This window comes from Tripterygium wilfordii, chromosome 13, assembly GCF_013401445.1.
Source record: "Tripterygium wilfordii isolate XIE 37 chromosome 13, ASM1340144v1, whole genome shotgun sequence".
In the NCBI taxonomy this organism is placed as follows: Eukaryota; Viridiplantae; Streptophyta; class Magnoliopsida; order Celastrales; family Celastraceae; genus Tripterygium; species Tripterygium wilfordii.
In genome coordinates, this window is record NC_052244.1 from 15,545,081 (window position 1) to 15,564,190 (window position 19,110).

The following is a 19,110-nucleotide window of genomic DNA, read 5'->3' on the forward strand; positions in this document are numbered from 1 at the left end:
CTTTGGAGTTATTCATTTCATTTATTATTGTAGAATGAAGACTTCATTTTCGTATTCATGGCCTTCTTGATATTGCTGTTTTGTGATGAAGCAGTTATTGGGGAGTTTGACATTGATCAGATTGGTGTTGAAGCACCACTAATGCATAATGTAGAGTAATGGTCTTGGGCAATGGCCAGAGGCTATGTTTGGACACATGATAGCATATAGGAGAACTAGGTTGTTTTGTTTAACATGTTTCTCTATGCAGAAATATGTTGGACCAAAGTTTGCAGATAGGATTTAGGATTTATGTGTGGTTCACTGGTGGAAGACTACTTGAGGGGGTTCGTCCTACGCCGTAGAGGCTGGAGATCAGTTTACCTTAACCCATCAAGACCCCAAATTTTGGGCAGCTCAACAACAAATTTAAGTGACCTTTTGATTGGTTGAATCTCCTCCCTCAATTCTGCCCTCTTATATATGTATTGTTACGTCTGTCTTTTATTCAGTGCATGTATTATGCAAAACTTGCCATCTCCCCTCTTTTCTAACGCTTGTCTTCATGGTGCTTAGTTACTATTCCTCGATTGTGCCTATTGAATGGTATCCCTATATAGTATATATCCTGAATTAATGACTTTATGTATGCACTTGACTACTCAATCTCTTAGTCTCTAATGCATTTCCTTGGGGATTCACAGGTTTTCAGTTCTTTATAATATTCTTGTTCAGTTTTGTAGCTATCCTATCTAAACAATTATCGGAGATCCTTCTTAGTGGAAACTCGATCAGGACGTGGAGTACTGAAACAGAGGATATTCATCACAAAGACAATTACAGCACGTCTTTATGGAAGTTTGGATGCTTTAATGAAACGGAAACACTACATGTCTCTAATTTTGATGTCCATAAGTATCCATAATCTAGATGGCATGAGGAGAAGTGTGGGGGACCATCTAATACAAAATGGTCCCTCACACTTCTCCTCATGCCACCTAGATTAGGGACACTTATGGATACCAAAATTATGGACACATATCATTTTGGTTAATTGAAAATAAATGGTGCAAGGGAAGCCAGTTTCTTGCTCACCAATAATAATCTTACCTATGAGAGATTCTCATCTATCCATCATCTCTCACATTTTTGCAATCGCCCTTCACTCACTTTTACGAGTAGAGGGCTAAGGGCCTCCTAGACTTGGATAATTGGATTGGAATGAATTGATTAGGGATTGAGCTGCTCAGACTTGAAAGTGGAACTTCGACAATGAGTGGTTGGATTGAAAGTCTGAAATGTTTTTGGTGGGTGTCCTTGTAACTAAAATTATACCCACAAAAATTAGTCCCCGGTGGTTTACATTGGATCCATTTCTATTTACAAGAATATGTTATTATTAGGATGGATTGTCCTCGACTTCATTTAGTGTGAGAGTTTTGTGCACGAGAGATGAGATGTTGCAAGTGTCCAAGTAAAACCATAACCAGATGGGCTTGGATTCATACCCGGGTCACGCAAATCCACTTCCTTTGCCCGACCCTTATGAGTTATGTACAAACCCTAATAAAACCAGTTTTGATTTAAAAAGAAAATCAACTTTTTTTTTTTAAAAAAAAAGACGTAAACTACTAATGGGGTCCACGATTGGGTCAAGGCAATCAACAGAGGACCATACCATCTTCTTGTTTAATTTAAATTTTTTAATCTTTATTTATTCATATTTTCTGATTTTTGGCTTTAACCCCTTTTGTTTCTCACATAGAGGAAACAAGATACGTAACGCCGAAAAAGGATTTTGTTTTGGTAAAATCAAGTATACAATCTTCTCTTTTCGGGCTCCGCCTCTGCTACCTCTCTCTCTCTGCGTTGCTACCTGAACCTATCTCTATCTCTGGAATCTCAGAGCAGCTGCCCCGTAGCCTTATTTGAGGAGCCTGTGGTCTGGGTTTGTATCAACAATTCGATCTATGTGATTTAGTTTTTGTTCCTGAGGTTTCTATTTGTAATTGAATTTTTGTTCTAGCTTTGATTCTTTGAGGTTTAGGTTTTGGTCTTGATATTGATGTCGGCGATCTTCCGTTACTGGTGACCTTGTTTTGTGGGTAATTTATTTAATTGGGTCATTGGAGATGGTTTCTCTTGTAAAGGATTTTGGTTATTTGATTTAAACGGAAAAAAAAAAAAAAAGGTTGGCTCCTCTACTTTGATTGTCAATGTTTGTTCATAATTTTGATGTTAGGATTTATTGCTGTCGGGTTTCTGGGGATGATGTTTTTATGTTTGGCTGTTGATGATATTGAGGAAAACCATTGTTAGATTAAGCCAAAAATTTAAACCTTTTATTTTCTTTATAAGGTTTTATTAAGAAGCCATTAATTGCATTGAGATGACTTGACTAAAGTTTTCTAGCTCTGGTGGTTCCGAAGGAATGCCGAGTTGAATACTCAAACTACTGTTGTTTTTTGTACATTTTGAGTAGCCAAATAGATAGTTCTTGTATTTTTTGAGTTTTCTGGTGGTTCCGAAGGAATGCTTGCATATAATTGTAATCCTAATTTGATTTTGGAACTTCGAATTCTATTAGAACTGATGGTTAATCCGTAAATGTAACTCTGTATCTATTTTTTTTTAACATGCAAAATAAGGTGGCTCCTCATTGTGACAGTAATTTTATCTGGTTGTCTTTTATCTAGCAACGTGAATTGAAAGTTTGGTTGGAGGATTTTGAGTGGGAAATGGCGGGAACTGCGAGTGAGGAGTCTGGATTGGGAAGCTCTATGGATGGAAGTTCTAGTGCAGCGGAAGCATCGGGAGAGTGGCGGTGTTCTGAACAAGTTGAAAATGGAACCCCATCAACATCACCCCCTTATTGGGACATTGATGAAGATGATGATGGTATTTTTCTTTGACCTGGCCATGTTTCTATTAAATTTATTGAGTTGCACACCGATTTCGGCTACGTGCTATCTTGATGATTGATAGTAGAACTTAAATAAATTGATACAAGTATTGTGGTTTTATTTGATATTTAGCCCACGTTGGCTTTGAAGAAACATTTGGTTACTTTATGTTGATACAATGAAGGGAGTCTAATTGGTCATGGTGACATCCCCCAACGGTTTCTTAGTTGGCTGATGCTTTTTGTGGTTAGAAGACTGAGGATCTTTGACTATAAATTACCAATCTAAGCAAGTACCTATTTGATTACTTGACCCTTGTGAAGATGTTTAGACAGGTGATCGTGCTTACCACTGGAAAAATACCATCATTTTCAATTCTTTTATATGTTCCCCCCCCCCCTTTTTTATCTCCCTGCCTCCACCCGGTCTTGTTTGAAGTTAGGTTAATCCACATAGGAATGGTTACCTTAATTCTGCTTGTTTAAGCATTCTTCTAGCTTTCGATATTCTTGGAAGTGAACATGGAGCAAATGAACATAGAGGAAGAAAAAGATAATCCGTCTATGAACATAGACAAAGATAATCTCAACTTCTATGTTCTCAAATCATTTCAGTACTTCAGTTTAGGAAAATTAAATTTTCAGGTTTTTTATGTTCCTGCTGAAATGCATTATTCCCTTTTCCATTTCTTATACAAACAGCGAATTTCATGATTACTATTTCTGTACGTTTCTTCATTTGTTAGGTTCAAAGTTGTTTGTGGTTATTGTTCATCGACAGGTTTCCTTCTTTACAGGGCCAAAACCTTCCGAGTTATTTGAAAGACATACATGGGAGATAAAGAAATTTTCGCAGATCACTAAAAGAGAACTTCGTAGTGATGTATTTGAGGCCGGCGGCTACAAATGGTATGAGGCTTTGCATATGATGGTTTTTGCTGCTGTTTTTTGTAATTTGTTTCGCTTCTTTTTCCTTTTTTCCGGTCACAAATGTCATTCCTTAGAGAGAACGAAGTTTGGTGCCGCAGTGAGGTTGCTCTATTGTAGCCAAGGTATCATATCCGCGATGTGTGGTAAGGTTCTATACATTGGCCTCCATCAAAGCTGTAGTGGTGGCAGGCAGTCATGATTTGTAATTGTGTGATAACCCTTTCATCACTGAAGGATTTCCAGTGTATTGTACCAGAGAGACAAATTGTGGGTACGAGTTACTGTCTGGATTGCAACAAACTAAATATGAGTTTCTTTACAATCTCATTGGCGACAGATTTCTGGGGAAACAAAGTTGTTTTTCTAACATCTTTGCTTCTTCATTTTATTGTGAAATCTACACATCACTGATTAGATCATCTGGAAGAGAGGAAGAGAATGTAGATTGGCTGATGTTAGAGCCATAAGTGGAAGCTCTAGGGAAAAGAGAATGTCTAGGCTTCTCATCAATTTTGTTATATAACAAGAGTGAAATTTTGTTATAAAAGGATGTGTATCAGAATGCCCCTGAAAACAAGGGACCTTCAATGACTTTAATTCAGGATATGGTTAAAGGCTTAAACCTATTCGATTACAGGTTCTGGTAGTTCTAAAGAAAATTTGCATCTGGATATAATTCAGTTTCTCTTGTAGATGACTCTCTGCTTTTGTTGTACTCTATGGATGGCACACCTTGGCGCCTCCTCAATGAATTCCTTCCTTTGGCTGCTCAAAACAAGGTTTTTATTTAATCCTTCTGTTCATGACAGGTATATTTTAATTTATCCCCAGGGCTGTGATGTTTGCAACCATCTCTCTTTATTTCTCTGTGTTGCCGACCATGAAAAACTTCTTCCAGGTGTGCTATCATTATTGAAATTCCATGTTGATCTTGTCTGTATTTTTGTAATAGTGCAGTCACATACTCTTTTTTTTTTTTTTGAAACAGGTTGGAGTCATTTTGCACAGTTCACGATAGCTGTGGTGAATAAAGATCCTAAGAAGTCAAAATATTCTGGTTGGTTGGTTTATTGTTGGTTTGGCTACTCAGTGTCATACTGTCATTTCCAAGGTATTTTATGCTGACAGAAAATTCTGCAGATACACTCCATCGATTTTGGAAGAAAGAACATGACTGGGGTTGGAAGAAGTTCATGGAGCTATCAAAAGTGCTAGATGGGTTTATTGATGCCGACTCTCTAATTATAAAGGCCCAAGTGCAAGTGATCAGGTGCTTTATGGTTTGTTATTTTTTGAATGTTTTTATGTGATGCTTTGTGCCAATATCTTTGTGCTGTAACTGCTGTTGACTTTGTATGCTACCCCGTCCTTTTAGATATATAATGATGTCTATTCTGCGACTTTCTCTTTTAACTAGTGTATATTAGCTCATGTGTTGGCATGGTGCTGCTGTGTATGTTTGCTTTCTGTCAATTCTGTCCCATTGATATCCCCGATGTTGACAGTCTAAAAAAATAGCTTAAATTTTCTGTGGTCCCATCTTGATGTTCATCTGATTTCTGAATCCGATGGGGATGGGTGATTTGCACACTCCTTATAAGATCTCTCATGGCACTTAAATGATGGTTGACTGTGCCTTCTCTACTGAATTTTTAGTAGTGTTTCATATCTAGATAAGAATTACTTATTTTTTTGCCTTTTGTTTACAGGGAAAAAGCTGATAGGCCTTTTCGTTGCCTTGATTGTCAGTATCGGAGGGAACTTGTTAGGGTGTATCTGACAAATGTTGAGCAGATTTGTCGGCGTTTTTTGGAGGAGAAACGAGGCAAGCTGGCGAGGTTGATAGAAGATAAAGCTAGATGGTCAAGGTATTGTATGTTTCTCAGATATTAGTAGTCAGTTTTAAATGACTGAAAACCTTGATTAAAATTTTGGCCCCTGAATATTTTGTTTCTCATAGCTGTGGTGTCTTAAGGCTTGGTCTCTTAAAGTTCTCCTGCTTCCTTTAAAAGTTGATTTAGCTTTTGTGTTGACCAAGTATTTTTGTTCTTATGGTTGAACTTTTTCCCCACTCGATAGTTCATTTGGTGTTTCACTGCTTGTTCTACGACATTGTCTCCAGGTTCTTTGACCTGGAATTTTACTTGTGTGCGTCATTGGCCTATGAATCTATTGACTTAGTATTTTCTTTTGTACAGTGCCAAGCATTCTGCAGCCTGCACTAGTATTATTTTTGTGAACTGCATTACTTTCCTGTTCTTTTCAGCCTTGTGTTTTGATATTATGTGTCGCCTTCTTTAGTTACTCTTCTGGACAATGTGGAATTTGTTTGATGATAATAGATGATTTGAAATGTTTTTAGCTTCCGTGCTTTCTGGTCGGCAATGGATCAAAATACTCAGCAGCGCATGTCTAAGGAGAAAAGAGATGCAATACTTAAAGTTGTTGTGAAGCATTTCTTTATTGAGAAGGAAGTCACTTCAACGTTGGTGATGGACTCCTTATATAGTGGATTGAAGGCTCTTGAGGATCAGGCTAAAGGCAAGAAGGGGAGGGCGAAGTTGTTAGATGTCGAAGAAATGCCAGCTCCTATTGTTTGTGTGGACAAAGATATGTTTGTGTTGGTGGATGATGTGCTTCTACTACTTCAGAGGGCTGCACTGGAACCATTGCCTCCTAAAGACGAGAAAGGCCCTCAAAATCGCACAAAGGTGAAGTTGTATTGCATGTTAAACCCTCTGGTGACTCTCATACGAGTGTCTCACTCTATGAGACAATGTATACTGCACACGTTCAGTTGTCTTGCCATGGTTTGCCTGTACTTTAAAATTGTTATTGTAGCTACTAATTTCTGTTTAAAATTCCCTAATTATTCCAAGATTGTTCCTCTGATGAGAGAGTGAGCCTTGTCGGCGTACTAATTTCAATTGTCTTGCTATGGTTTGTCTGTCCTTTAGAATTGTTATTTTAGCTACTAATTTCTGTTAACAATTCCCTAACTATTCCAAGATTGTTCCTCTGATGAGAGGGTGAGCCTTGTTGGCGTTGTCACAATGCTAAAGTTGTCCATTGCAACATAGAAGTCTTAACAATATAGTAATAAAAAAAAGTTCTTGACATACTGGTAGCCTATTCCTTAGGACTATAGAATCAGGACAAGGTTCAAGTCATTTCTCACTAATAACATAACAATAGAAAAAATAACTTGTCAAAAAAGAGCCGTAGGAGTACTATTCTTTTTTAATTTTCTTTGAATGAGAGGTTGGGCATTTACAGGCCAAAGAGAAAATCTGCATTAGAATAGCAGCACTATTCTTCTTTTAAGTCCTGCAAAAATTTGGCTTTATGTGAATGGTTTTGCATGTTAATGTGTCTCAATGAAATGGAAATTGCCAGGAATGGAAGGCTTTCTGTGCTTATCTTGCACTATCACCTACTTTTGAATTTCTTATGGTCTAATTTTTTTTTCCGGTTTTTGTAGTTCCCATCTTCTACAGATTTCTGAATACATTGATTTTAATTTGATAATCATTGGATACCACAAATTTTCTATTTTTATATAGGATGGAAGTTCTGGGGATGACTTTAACAAGGACTTCATTGAGCATGATGAAAAGAGGCTTACAGAATTGGGTCGTAGAACTGTGGAAATATTTGCCCTTATCCATATATTCAGGTAATTTAATTGAGAAAATGCTTTTGGGTTGTGTGATTTAACTGTCTTGGTGTCAAATATTGCTGCCATGAAATTGTTAGCAATTACCTTTTGTCTCACTTTCACGAATGGGATCAACATTACGAGTCTCTTCTTTTGATTTGATTATATTCCTTTGTTACTAAGAGAAACCTTCAAGAAGCAAACTGATGAAGTTTCTGTACACTGCTGTTGCTATGTATGCTGAAATGACTTTTACTCTGCAAGATGGGTCCAATGTGGCCCAACTTTTTACAGTGGTTAACCACACTCAACAATGATTAAATAAAAAGTAATTTTGATACTCCTGTCTCACAAATCATGGTCTTAAGGAAAAGCAGTAGTTGCTTTGCAGTTTGCACCTAGTATTTACTAGTATCGAAATATCGTTTCTGGGTTGTACCTGCCTTGTGCCCCTTTAATAAATTTTCCTCATTCATAACAAGAATAAATATCAAATTTTCTTCATAAAAGAGTTGACATATTTTTAGGTATCCAAGAATGAAGTGAGATGTATGATGACAATTAAAACAAGAGTTGTCAACTATGCCTTCATTTGAAATTATGCCTACTCATATGGTGTTCCAGCCTAACTGGCCACCCGCAAACCCCCCTGACCTTGAAGTCAGAGGTTCAAAATTTCAAATCCCCCTCCCCAATGTAAAAGCGTACTTATTACTTATAAAAAAAGAAAAAAAAATCATGCCAACTCATGTATAGTCTGAATTGTGTCTTGATATGGTTATCTGAAGTAGTGTTTTTCTTTAACACCTCTCTATTGAAGAATGTTTTCGTGGGACACGATTTTACTTGATTGCTAGGCTTTGGTGTGGTTTTTGAAATTGTCGGGAAAAGAGAGAGAGCTGAAAATTTAATTTCAATTCTCTTTGCACCGGAGGTTTGTCATATAATATGTGGAAGGCCTTATCCTAGTATGTTATTGAATCTTGGTTCCTTAGACCTTTTACTTTTCTGTAATTTACCTAGACTGGATTGGACATTTCACGTATGTAAGCAACCATTTGCTTCTTGTTTTTTACTCTACCTAGCAAAAGAAGAACCAAATGGTAGTAGTATTGGATTTCGGGCACTAGAAAGCATAATTATATGGAATAGGTTCAGTTAGATTTCATTTTCGCTTTTCCCCTGCTCATCTTTGACCTTTAACAGATTAAAATGGAGTAATCAGAGTCTTGTATATTTCTCTAACCAATGGAGACATGGTAATAGGGGGTTGCTATCGTCTGATATAATTTTTTACTATCATCTTTCTCCAGCAACTTTCATATGTGAATCTCATCTTTATGGAAAAAAAAAATTATTCTTTATATGCAGCAATAAAATTGAAGTTGCCTACCAGGAAGCTGTTGCTTTGAAGAGGCAAGAAGAGCTTATCCGTGAAGAAGAGGCATCATGGCTAGCTGAGAGTGAGCAGAAGTCCAAACGTGGAGCGCTAGAAAAGGAAAAGAAATTAAAGAAGAAACAGGTATATATTTTCAATGTCGGGTCGCGAAATAAAATTTGATTGTAATCACTGGTGATGTCTTGTATGCTGCAGTCTAAACAAAAGCGGAACAATCGCAAAGGGAGGGATAGAGGGAGGGAGAGTGTTGTAACCCAAGAGAAGCTACTAGATGAATTACCTAGTGAAACAAGAGACTCCTTTGTGGAGGATGAGCCACCTGTGGTTGAAAAGCCTGATGTGATGGAAGATATTTCCGATGTGTCAGACTCAGTGGATGGTGTTGCTGAGGTAGTTCCGCTTGATTCAGAAGAAAGGGATGCCAGTCTTGTCAGTTGGGATAATGACACATCAGAAGTTCATCATTTAACAGAAGCTGGTAGCAGTGAAATTGATGGGCTGTCATCTGTACCGAATGGAACTGATAGGAGGAGCTCATCTGCGATGGATGATAGCTCCTCAACATGTTCTACAGACTCGGTCCCCTCAGTAGTAATGACTGGATCCTACAAGGGAAGTTCATTTTCAAACTATCAAAATAAAAAATTACGTAGCAGGTAAACTGATAGTCTGCACTTATTTTTGCATGCCGATCACTTATTTTTGCATGTCGATCTAGATATGTGATATTGTATCTGAATTTGTATCTGCTATTTATAGAGAGAAGAGTCGACAAGGTAAGGTCACATGTGATGGAGTAGGTTGGGCAAATGGAATGGATAATCGGACAACTGTGCCTGTAGTAGATGCAATGGATATTCGTGATGCCTCTGGAAATAGCAAAGCTGGTGAATCTGAATCAGAAACTCCTCAGTCCATGCAGGGGCAGATTAACTGCATTGAGCAGAGTGCATTTAAGAAAGTGAGTTAGTGTACTCTGTTATCTGATTTACATTTTATGCAGACATTGAGAGTGTTTGTAGCTTAGAAATCTCTTAACAAGCATGACAACTTTGCGTATTTTATGTGTTAATTTAATCTTTTTGTTAGCTTTTCTCTTAACCAACCTTGTGGATATCATGTTTCTTAGGGTTCCCTCCCTCCTTTGCCATTTTGTGGGGACTGTTTTTAGGACTATGATTTTGTGAATGCAAAGAATTGATTCAAAATTCTCTCTTTAAGTAAAGACCACATTTCCACGACTAGAACTCCCCCACCCCACCAACCCTAAAAAAATTGGTAAGAAAATCATTGGAATGCTTTTCGCAGCATGATTCAATACTTTTTTTTTTGTTTTTGAGAAGAGCATGATTCAATACTGAATGTTGAAGGCTGGTTTGTCTTGTGCTTTTATGTTGAAGCTCTCATGGTAAATTACTGGAACCTCTGGAGCTTTTTGCTTTCTGCTGCCTCTTATTCAAATCACATCATGGTTTGCCTTTTTCTTTTAATTTATCTATCATGGTGATCATTTCCTTTTCTATTTGATAGGAAGAAGTTGTACCACCCAAGAAGAAATTGGACTCCAAAGATCTCGATGTGGAAAGATCTAATAAAGAAAAGGCAATAGCTTCACCGCCTTCTCCCAAAAGCCCTCCCAGAAATCTGCCATCTGGTCTTCCATTGAAGTCGGGGCAAAATGTTATGTTGAAGTCAGAGCAAAAGATTTCCGCTCCAGTGGATCCTGCTCCAGTTAAGAAAGTTTCATTAAATAGCTCACCACAGAGTGGAAAAGTCTCATCTTTAATCACTTTGTCCCAGAACTCACGCATGTCCAAACTAGAGGCCTCGAATACAATAGCTGAAAAACCAACAGAAAAACCCGTGCCACAGCAAGTGCCTTCAATGTCAAGGCCTTCTAGTGCTCGTCTAACCATGGTTCAGACAGCAACTGGCCGGTTGGGTCCTGATCTGTCACCAGATACTCATAGTCATGGTCCACAGTCTTACCAAAATGCCATAATGAGTCACCCCGTTGGTTCAGGTTCTGCTGCTTTTAACCATCCCAGCCCTACAAGTTCTGGAATAACTCCATCTACAGCATACTCACAGTCACCATCCTTGTTATCTGCCCCCATGTTTGTACCGCAGAGCTCTGAAAGGGTAGGCCTAAACTCTGTTCAGTCTGGCTTCTCGTATGGCATGGGGACTGTGGATGTTGTACAGAATGGGCCTCAGTGGCTTGAAGGTTCTCAAAGGGATGGCAATAGGATTCTTCATCATGATCCTTCTCCTCTGCTTAATGGCATTCAATACCTCGACTTGTACAAGCCTGTAAACGTTGGATCACGGAAGCATTTCTCCCCTGAGTTTTCAGCTTCTACTTCTGGATGTCACACCCAGGGCGTGGTAACAGATGAGTTTCCACATCTTGATATCATCAATGATTTGCTTGATGACGAACAAGGGATTAAAAGAGACAGGACGAACACAGTTTTCCAGTCTCTTTGCAATGGGCGGCTCTTAAATCGACAATTCAGTTATCCTCGTGAAGTGGGTGAATCAGGTGACTTGGGGACCTCATCCAGTTCTGGCAGGATTGAGCGATCACAGAGTTACCAAGATGACAGATTCCGGCGGGGATATAGCCCACCTAGCAGTCATTTTGACTCGATGGGGGACTTTTTTCCCCGTTCTAATCGTTCGTTACCTTATGCTAATGGGCACATTGATGGGCTGATGCCAAACCATTGGCAGCCGACTAGTTATGACCTATCTTTACTAGGCGGCACGAGGAATGCGGATGGTGATGGCTATCCATATTATAGTTCAAATTTGGCATGTGGTATCAATGGCTATACTGTCTACCGGCCTTCAAATGGACATTGAAGAAACTGTGATGGAGATCTTCCTGCTAACCAGTGGGGTGGAAATTCATTGTATTAATGTATGAAGGGATGGTTCTTGGTCTCAGGTTGTAATGAGGCCGTAACTCTATTATCAAAACACATTTTGTAAAGAGTGTTCTCCTGCATTGCCTTTGACTCCAGTCTTTGTTCTGATCAGGCTTTAATAGACATTGGGGTCTTGGGTTAATAGTTGAAGTTGGCATGAAGAATTTTGATTGACAATACGGATTAGTGTCTAACTCGTTGCTGCATCTTTTTTCAATGCAAGATGTTAAAAAAAAAAAAAACACATGAATGCCAACTTGTCAAGCTCACCAATGAATCTATCATTGAAGTGGGATTTTCTACTTTCGATCAGAATTCTCTCATCTCTGATCTGTGAAAGGGTCAGCTCAAGATATTGTGAAATGGGTCATACCCAGTAGCAGCTCATGCCTCATTGTAGGTGTCTAATTTCCACTCCTCTAAATGATCTACTTTAATTTTTGGTTAAATAGAACGGTTTATTACATTTCATCACGGAAAGATAGATCGTGTTCTAATTTGTATACTGATTGTTACCTTATCTTTCGTGCTTTTCCACCTCCTCCCTTGGCAGCTAGAGTCTTGGTCATCATCACTTTTGATTTTCTTCTGCTCCTCCTGAACTAAGCAAGTAGGCTTCCTCGGTAGTCGGTAGACATTAGCGAAGTTGATTGTCTGAAAGTATCAAATTTTGTCCAAATTATCGATTTGACACAATTTTGAATTTTAGGTTACCAAATTGACACACAATTTATTTTTTGGTGATGAAATATTATACTAATGCTCGTAAAAATATATTATCAAATGATTAGGGCCGTGATATGCATGAATTTTTTCATATTATATATTTAAGAAAATAACATCTATATATTTTCATAAAACTAAATTGGCTATTTGCATGATTTAGGGATTAAGTATTCTTCAGTATTAATCTTAACTTTTATATATATATATATTACAACGTCATCATTGTATATGGACCGAGCGATTGTGGGAGTCAATGTGATCTGATCCTCTCACCCTTGGATTAATGTGATAAGAGAGGTTACCAGAGTCAGGCGAGCTAGGGTTTCTTTTCGATTCCACTATAAAGACCACAAACACGTAATGACTTCGTCAGACCAAAATGAACACGTAGTGTGTGCACCCATTTTTGGGTGATTTGTACGGCGGTATATGGCCATGCCTACATCACCTCTTTGTAAAGAGAAACCGCGGTCACACGCAGACTGACTAATTTCTCTCAGCTGCTTCCACCGCGTTTCTCTTTGCAAGTAGGCGACGCAGGTTTTGGCATTGCTCGACGACGCCGTTTGCTTTTTCATGGTTTTGAGAATTGTTGATCGCGATCCTTGCTGATCAGTTTCCATGCCGTCCAGTCTTGAGTCAGATTTGGCTTGGCGGTGTCAACTTTATGATGATTTTATATTTTTTTTTTATCTATATAAAAATAAAAAAATTTATGATTTCATGTCTCGGAGGATCTGAATCACTGTGATTATCTATCTTTCGTTTCAAAAAATATTATGGAATTTGAGTTTTTATCTCCCTTTAAAAAATTGAGTTTTCCACAGACTCTGTTCTCCATAACCTGAATGAATCTGTGACTGTCAATAATGTCGAAGAGTGCGTACTCCTCATCCTCTCTTTTTGCTTGCCAAAACCACAAATGATGCACAAACCAGTAAAAATCTAACCATGAAACGACACAGTCAAGTGAGTAACCAAGAAACGACTCAGTCAAGTGAGTAATCAATACCAATTTGTAACATGACTTATTTAGTAATAAGAATCATCAGGCCCAGTCTAACTAAACCTAGCCAGCCCATCATATAAGGCCCATTCAAGTACCCATCATATATAAGGCCCATTCAAATAGTGGTTATCCCTGTATCTCAACGAATATATTTAGACCATATCTGCTATCAAAAGGAAATTACTAATGTCTATCCTCAGGAAAAGAGTGGATCATCCACCCCCTTGCAAATAAGTCTATGAAGGTAATCATAGTCTTTTCACAAGTGAACATCTAGAGTGTAATGTTTAGATCGTGTTTAATGGGGGTGGACCTAAATAGGATGGACCTAAGAAGGTCCCCTATCAAAACTGTTCTTTCTCAAACCTCTTTATATATAAGTGGCCAAAAAGTAACATTTACTCGAATGAAAACAATTTCATGAGCAGTATGTGGAAGAGAGAATATACCTGCCCTGCCTTCTAATATTCGATACCTTTGAACTTACACTCCTCCAGAATCCTCAAAACTACCAGAGCATATAAAGTTAATAAGATATTTACGGATATTGGGGATTGGGAGGTTGACAGAGACACAAGTAAAAGTACAGATAGAGCTTATGATAATGCAGAAGGCCATTTGGTTAACATGCTATCTCCGGGTAGTCCTCTTTCGACCACGAGCCCTACTTGGTGCTACATCCTTTGACATGCCTTCACGTTTCTTTGGAGATTCTTTGTCACTCTCCTTGTCCTCACTTTCGTCATCCATGATCTCAGTTCTGTCTGTGAACTCTTCATCTTCTTCTGGCAATTTCCCAACTGTCTTCTGCATAGAAAGCTGATCTCGAAGCTCCCTCAGTTTGGCTTTCTTTGAGTTCAGGACCGCAAGGAACTACCAGTTCAAAATGTCCATGTCAGATTCTAGTATTTCACATTTGAACAAAAGAAAGAAATGGCATCCCCAATATTTGGTTAATTTTAACACCCATAACTTACATAAGAGTCCAATAGACACTACAAACTCAAATCACCACATATAATGATACATCAATTATCATCATGGCATGAGAAAAATAATGTCTCTTGATTCTGCTTTCCATACCGATCGGGCAACATGAAGTGAGATTCATCAATAGATTATACTTTGTAAAGGTAGAAAATCACAGATATGTCTAATAAGTTTTTGGCATAATTGTTCCAAAACAACTTAAGTAGGGTTTAGTGTCAACTGTCAAATTTCTCTTACTAAAGCTTACTTTTACAAAAAGTTCAATTATTATCAAGTTTCCTAGAATTACAATATCAATGGGAAAAAATAACGACTTTCTTCCTTTAAATTTTCTCTGATCCTTTGACAGTTCCAGATTTAACTCTACTGTTTCAAACCTTCAATTTATTATTTTAAACATGACCGAATTTCAATCTTAATAGTCTAAAATCACAAAATTTTACTGTTCGTGTCCCCGAAACAAACCATAACTCCCACTTTCACTTTATTAATACCAGTCATTGTCGAACCTAACCCCAATAGAAACTCTAATCTCTGAACTCGTTTCTATCTAAAGCACCAAATTAAGCCTTTAAGAAGTTCCAAGAAAGTACATCTTTAAGGCCATCATACATCAAAAACTACTACTGATGTTTCCGTATATGACCTAAAAGGAACGCATCAATTGAGTAGAAAAGCGTATGCCAGAAAATGATTCAATGAAACGTATTCTGCAAACTCATTTGTATTTTTTATAGATCACTATAGAAAGTTAAAGGGTTTACACCTTGGCATAAATTGCAGACTCAAACTCCATCTTCTCATTGTTGAACATCTCACTCTGTGCTAAACACATCTCAGCTTCCACTTTCAGCCGCTCGAATGATTGGGTCTTCCTGAAAACTTCTTCCTGCACATAAATACGAGTATATATAAGTCTAATGAGGTTCTACAAAAATTGTTAATTTAACAGTTTGTATCACCCAAATGTGTCATTGTGCCTAGCAGTGATGATCTGATGTATATTCTCTTAAATATTGTAAACTGTATTTTATCTGAAGTTGAAACTTTCAACTAGGCTGAAATTGAATACTAGGATGGTAATATTACGAGGGGAGACTCATTTAAGTTATATAATATTTTTGAATGAATGGACTTCATATTATTTAGATATATAATAATATGATGTTGCATAGCAGATATAAATGATATAATGGATTTCTAACATCAATTGCTCCACTTTGATAACAATGGAATGCGAATTACCACCAAGGTGAGCATAGATGGTGGAATGGAATATAGACCACCAGAAATGGCGAATGGGATGTAGGGCGGCATGGACTGGCCATTCCATCCTACCAAACATGAAGTAAATGTTTCTTATCCTCATTAGTCATTATGCATCTTATCCTTTTGTACTCTATTCTCGGGACGTTAGTTTCTTTGTACCAAATTAAGAAGTAAAAAAAAGTCTACAATATGGATGCTTCGTATTTCCTAACATAGCCAGTAATCAAGTAATAGATTATTAGTAGGAAAGGAATGAAGTCGGGCTACAATCATCCTCGTCCTGTTGACCATGATGCATCATCTATGATTATATGCAGAAGAGGAGATTACTGTACATTACTTGTTTGTACACACAATCTCCAATTGAAACAATTAATTGTTGAAATTATACTGCTCTAGAAAAGCAGCATACCAAGGGGCAGGAGTTCGAATCCCCATCCCCTTTGAAGAATCAAAAGAAGAAAAGATATATCAGAACAATGTGAAATCTTACACTTAGCCTTATATTTGCATCCATAAGGAAGTCCAAGATCCCAGCTGTCGTCTTCTTACTATTAGGCGATGGCTGACATTTCCATCGCCATTCAAGCTTAGTTCCTTCCCTCTCAAAGGTCCACGATAACTGCAATACATAGCACCACCATATCAAATCCCATTTCCTTCTTTTAAGTTTAGAAACTAAACCATTCTTCATATACCCACTGATATCAACAAATAATTTTATATTTTCAAAAAAAAAACCCTTAAAATTTTGATTTAGAATAGTGAAATCTTGGTATTTTGTTCAGACGAGATTGGCTTGAAATCATTATTTAAAACCCTTGAATAAATCAAATCTCTCCACAATTTCTCAGAAATAAACAGTAATTAATCACAAGAAAAACTGTATAAATTGAGGAAAAGGAACAACAACTAACTCTTTTAGAGCCATCACCAGCATCGGCAAACCCATAGACCGAACCAGGCTGTTGAAACCCTAGGTACCGCTCGGCCAATTCGATGTATTCACTTACTGGTTGGTCCCACTGCGATGCTCTCTCACTCACGTCCTCCTCTGAAGCTGCAAAAACACAACAAAATGGCGGCAACAAACAAATTAGGGCAAGAATATAATGTAAGAGTGTGGGAGTAGTAGTAAATCACCATTGCAGATCCAAGATTGCTGGCCATCAGTAACGAAGAGGTCGAAGTGAGAATCGAACCAAGTGCCTTTGACGAAGATAGAGTCCTCGGCGTTTGAGAGCTGGAGCTTCAGGCATGTGTGTCTGGCTGTATCCATTTTTTCTTTCTCAGGGAGAAAATGGGTTTAGTTTCTTCCAAAAGAAGCCTTCGGATCTTCCCGCCTTCTCCCAACTCTCCTTTCCAAAGCCCAAGCTCTCGATTGGGCCTAATAGCCCAAAGTCATCCCCTCTCTCCATATCATTTTTTAAATGAATAAAAAATAGGGACTTTTGGAGGCCGGTACATCAGATTATACTTAATTGTAAAAAAGTGCAGTCACTAAAACATCCTTTTAAAAAAGTACACTGGGATCATCTTTTACCAAAATAACCTCAAATTTGATTTTCTCTCTCCACGAATTGTGATACAATAGTGATACTTTTAAATAGAAGATCCAATTTAGTGTTCAATTTATATCTTTTGCTTATAAAATGATGATATAAATGTTAGAATGTAAATTTGATTGCATTACATGTCTTTCTAGTTCAATTATGTCATTTTAGTGGATTTTTGGTGTTGGTGATACTATAGTGATACATCTCTGCAGCTGTAAATGTTTTTCCAAAACGAGCAAGAGATGTACAAACCAATAAAAGAAAACCGAGAAAGGAAAAGTGATTAGGAAGAAGAAGTATGCATATTGGTTCAATTACATCATTTTAATGAATTTTTGGTGTTGGTGATACTATAGTGATACATCTCTGCACTTGTAAATGTTTTTCCAAAACGAATAAGAGAGGTAACCAAGAAAAGAAAATCAAGAAAGGAAAAGTAATTAGGAAGATGAAGTATGCATACTAGTTTCATTGTATCATTTTAGTGATTTTTTGGTGTTGGTGATACTATGGTGATACTATAGTGATACATCTCTGCAAAAAACGAACCAGAGTTCAGATCTGCAAAAAAACAAAGCACAGCCCAGATTGAACAACGAAGCATCGTCCAGATCTGTCAAAAACAAGGCAGAGCAACTCGACGCAGTCCAGATTGAGCAACGACGAAGAAGGCGATGAAGAGAGGAGAAACTCGACCAAAAACGGAGAAGAAAGCAACGAAGAACAAATTCAGATCGAGAACAAGAAGAAGAAGAAGAAGAAGAAGAAGAAGAGAAAGAAGGAGATAACTTTTAGTAGAGAAGAAGGAGAGAAAGAGAGGAAGTTGGATAGTTGGAGGGAGAAGAAGAAGAAGAAGAAGAAGAAGGAGGGTATTGTAGGTATAAACTAAAAAATATCTTAAGTCAGATGACCAAATTACCCTTAAATTGTATTTTTTTACAATTTTAAAAATGTCCATGACCTTTTTACAATTAAGTTGTCTAATGTGCTCTTATTGCCAATTGTCCGTAAAAAATATGAGTCGTTCTTGGCACACGAATTTCGACTCACTACACACTTGCTTTTAACTTCACACTCGAATCTCGCAAATAACTTGCTAATCTTTTTTTAAAGAAATTAATTGAACAAATTCTTGGTATGGAAAACATGTGTGCTTTTGCAGGACACTGTAAATCAGTGTATGGTTCCTATTCTTTTGCTCCACATCCCTACTTAAGGTTGTTGGATTTGCTTATGAAACAACAGCAATGATGGTTTCATTTCAAGTCATACCGACTGAGGGTTCAACAGGTCTGGGTTCAAACCTAAAAGGTCACTGGAGGTTGTAGATTGTAATAGAAAATGATAGTGAATCTCCCACCACCCTGTAATACTAGGTTCCTTATGTTTTGCCTTTTGACTTGCAGCCGCTTGCTCGCAGGTAGTCAGACACTTGCAGAAGCTCTGAAGACAACAGTCGATGTAGCTGCTAAGATTTCAAACAAGAGTGTGCTTCCTTCTAGCTAACCTCCGCGCCCTGGGGAATGGGAGTGCTTGTATGTTTGTGATTATCAATAAAGTTGTGTATTTGATGCGAAGATTATTGAAACAGGCTTATCTTTGAGCAAACTGTGAACTAGTTTAATTACTTGTATCTAGTAATGGGAACATGTCACTCCAATAATCAGTAATAACCTTAATGTCTTATGCAGTTGTTGGCCATACTGATTACTGAAATTCTTCTCACTGCAGGAGCATTAAAGTAGCTAGGATAATTGCA

At 37.7% G+C, this 19,110-nt stretch overlaps 2 protein-coding genes and 1 long non-coding RNA gene across 4 annotated transcripts; 2 read left to right on the forward strand and 1 right to left on the reverse strand.

Annotated features, from left to right (window-relative positions):
- The first annotated feature begins 1,716 nt into the window (after nt 1-1,716).
- On the forward strand, nt 1,717-11,976 carry LOC120012833 (TNF receptor-associated factor homolog 1a-like). 2 transcript variants are annotated; one of them, XM_038864364.1, is made up of 13 exons: nt 1,717-1,927; nt 2,676-2,877; nt 3,679-3,790; nt 4,621-4,709; nt 4,800-4,868; nt 4,952-5,081; nt 5,521-5,679; nt 6,174-6,522; nt 7,375-7,487; nt 8,841-8,991; nt 9,064-9,524; nt 9,628-9,829; nt 10,399-11,976. In XM_038864364.1, exons 2-13 carry the CDS (start codon nt 2,718-2,720, stop codon nt 11,734-11,736), a joined length of 3,333 nt encoding a protein of 1,110 aa, XP_038720292.1. In that variant the 5' UTR covers nt 1,717-1,927; nt 2,676-2,717; the 3' UTR covers nt 11,737-11,976. The 2 variants fall into 2 exon arrangements, with proteins under 2 accessions (XP_038720292.1, XP_038720293.1); XM_038864365.1 differs by having other exon boundaries at nt 1,773-1,795.
- Nucleotides 11,977-13,914: 1,938 nt separating this feature from the next.
- Nucleotides 13,915-17,145, reverse strand: LOC120013506 (DNA repair protein XRCC4-like). Its single transcript, XM_038865341.1, has 5 exons — nt 16,939-17,145; nt 16,713-16,855; nt 16,289-16,417; nt 15,293-15,415; nt 13,915-14,409 (listed from the first exon to the last, which is right to left on the reverse strand). Exons 1-5 carry the CDS (start codon nt 17,072-17,074, stop codon nt 14,167-14,169), a joined length of 774 nt encoding a protein of 257 aa, XP_038721269.1. The 5' UTR covers nt 17,075-17,145; the 3' UTR covers nt 13,915-14,166.
- Nucleotides 17,146-18,509: 1,364 nt separating this feature from the next.
- LOC120013802 lies at nt 18,510-19,035 on the forward strand. Its single transcript, XR_005471480.1, has 2 exons — nt 18,510-18,672; nt 18,758-19,035. It is a non-coding gene; the product is annotated as an uncharacterized LOC120013802 (long non-coding RNA).
- Nucleotides 19,036-19,110: the final 75 nt, after the last annotated feature.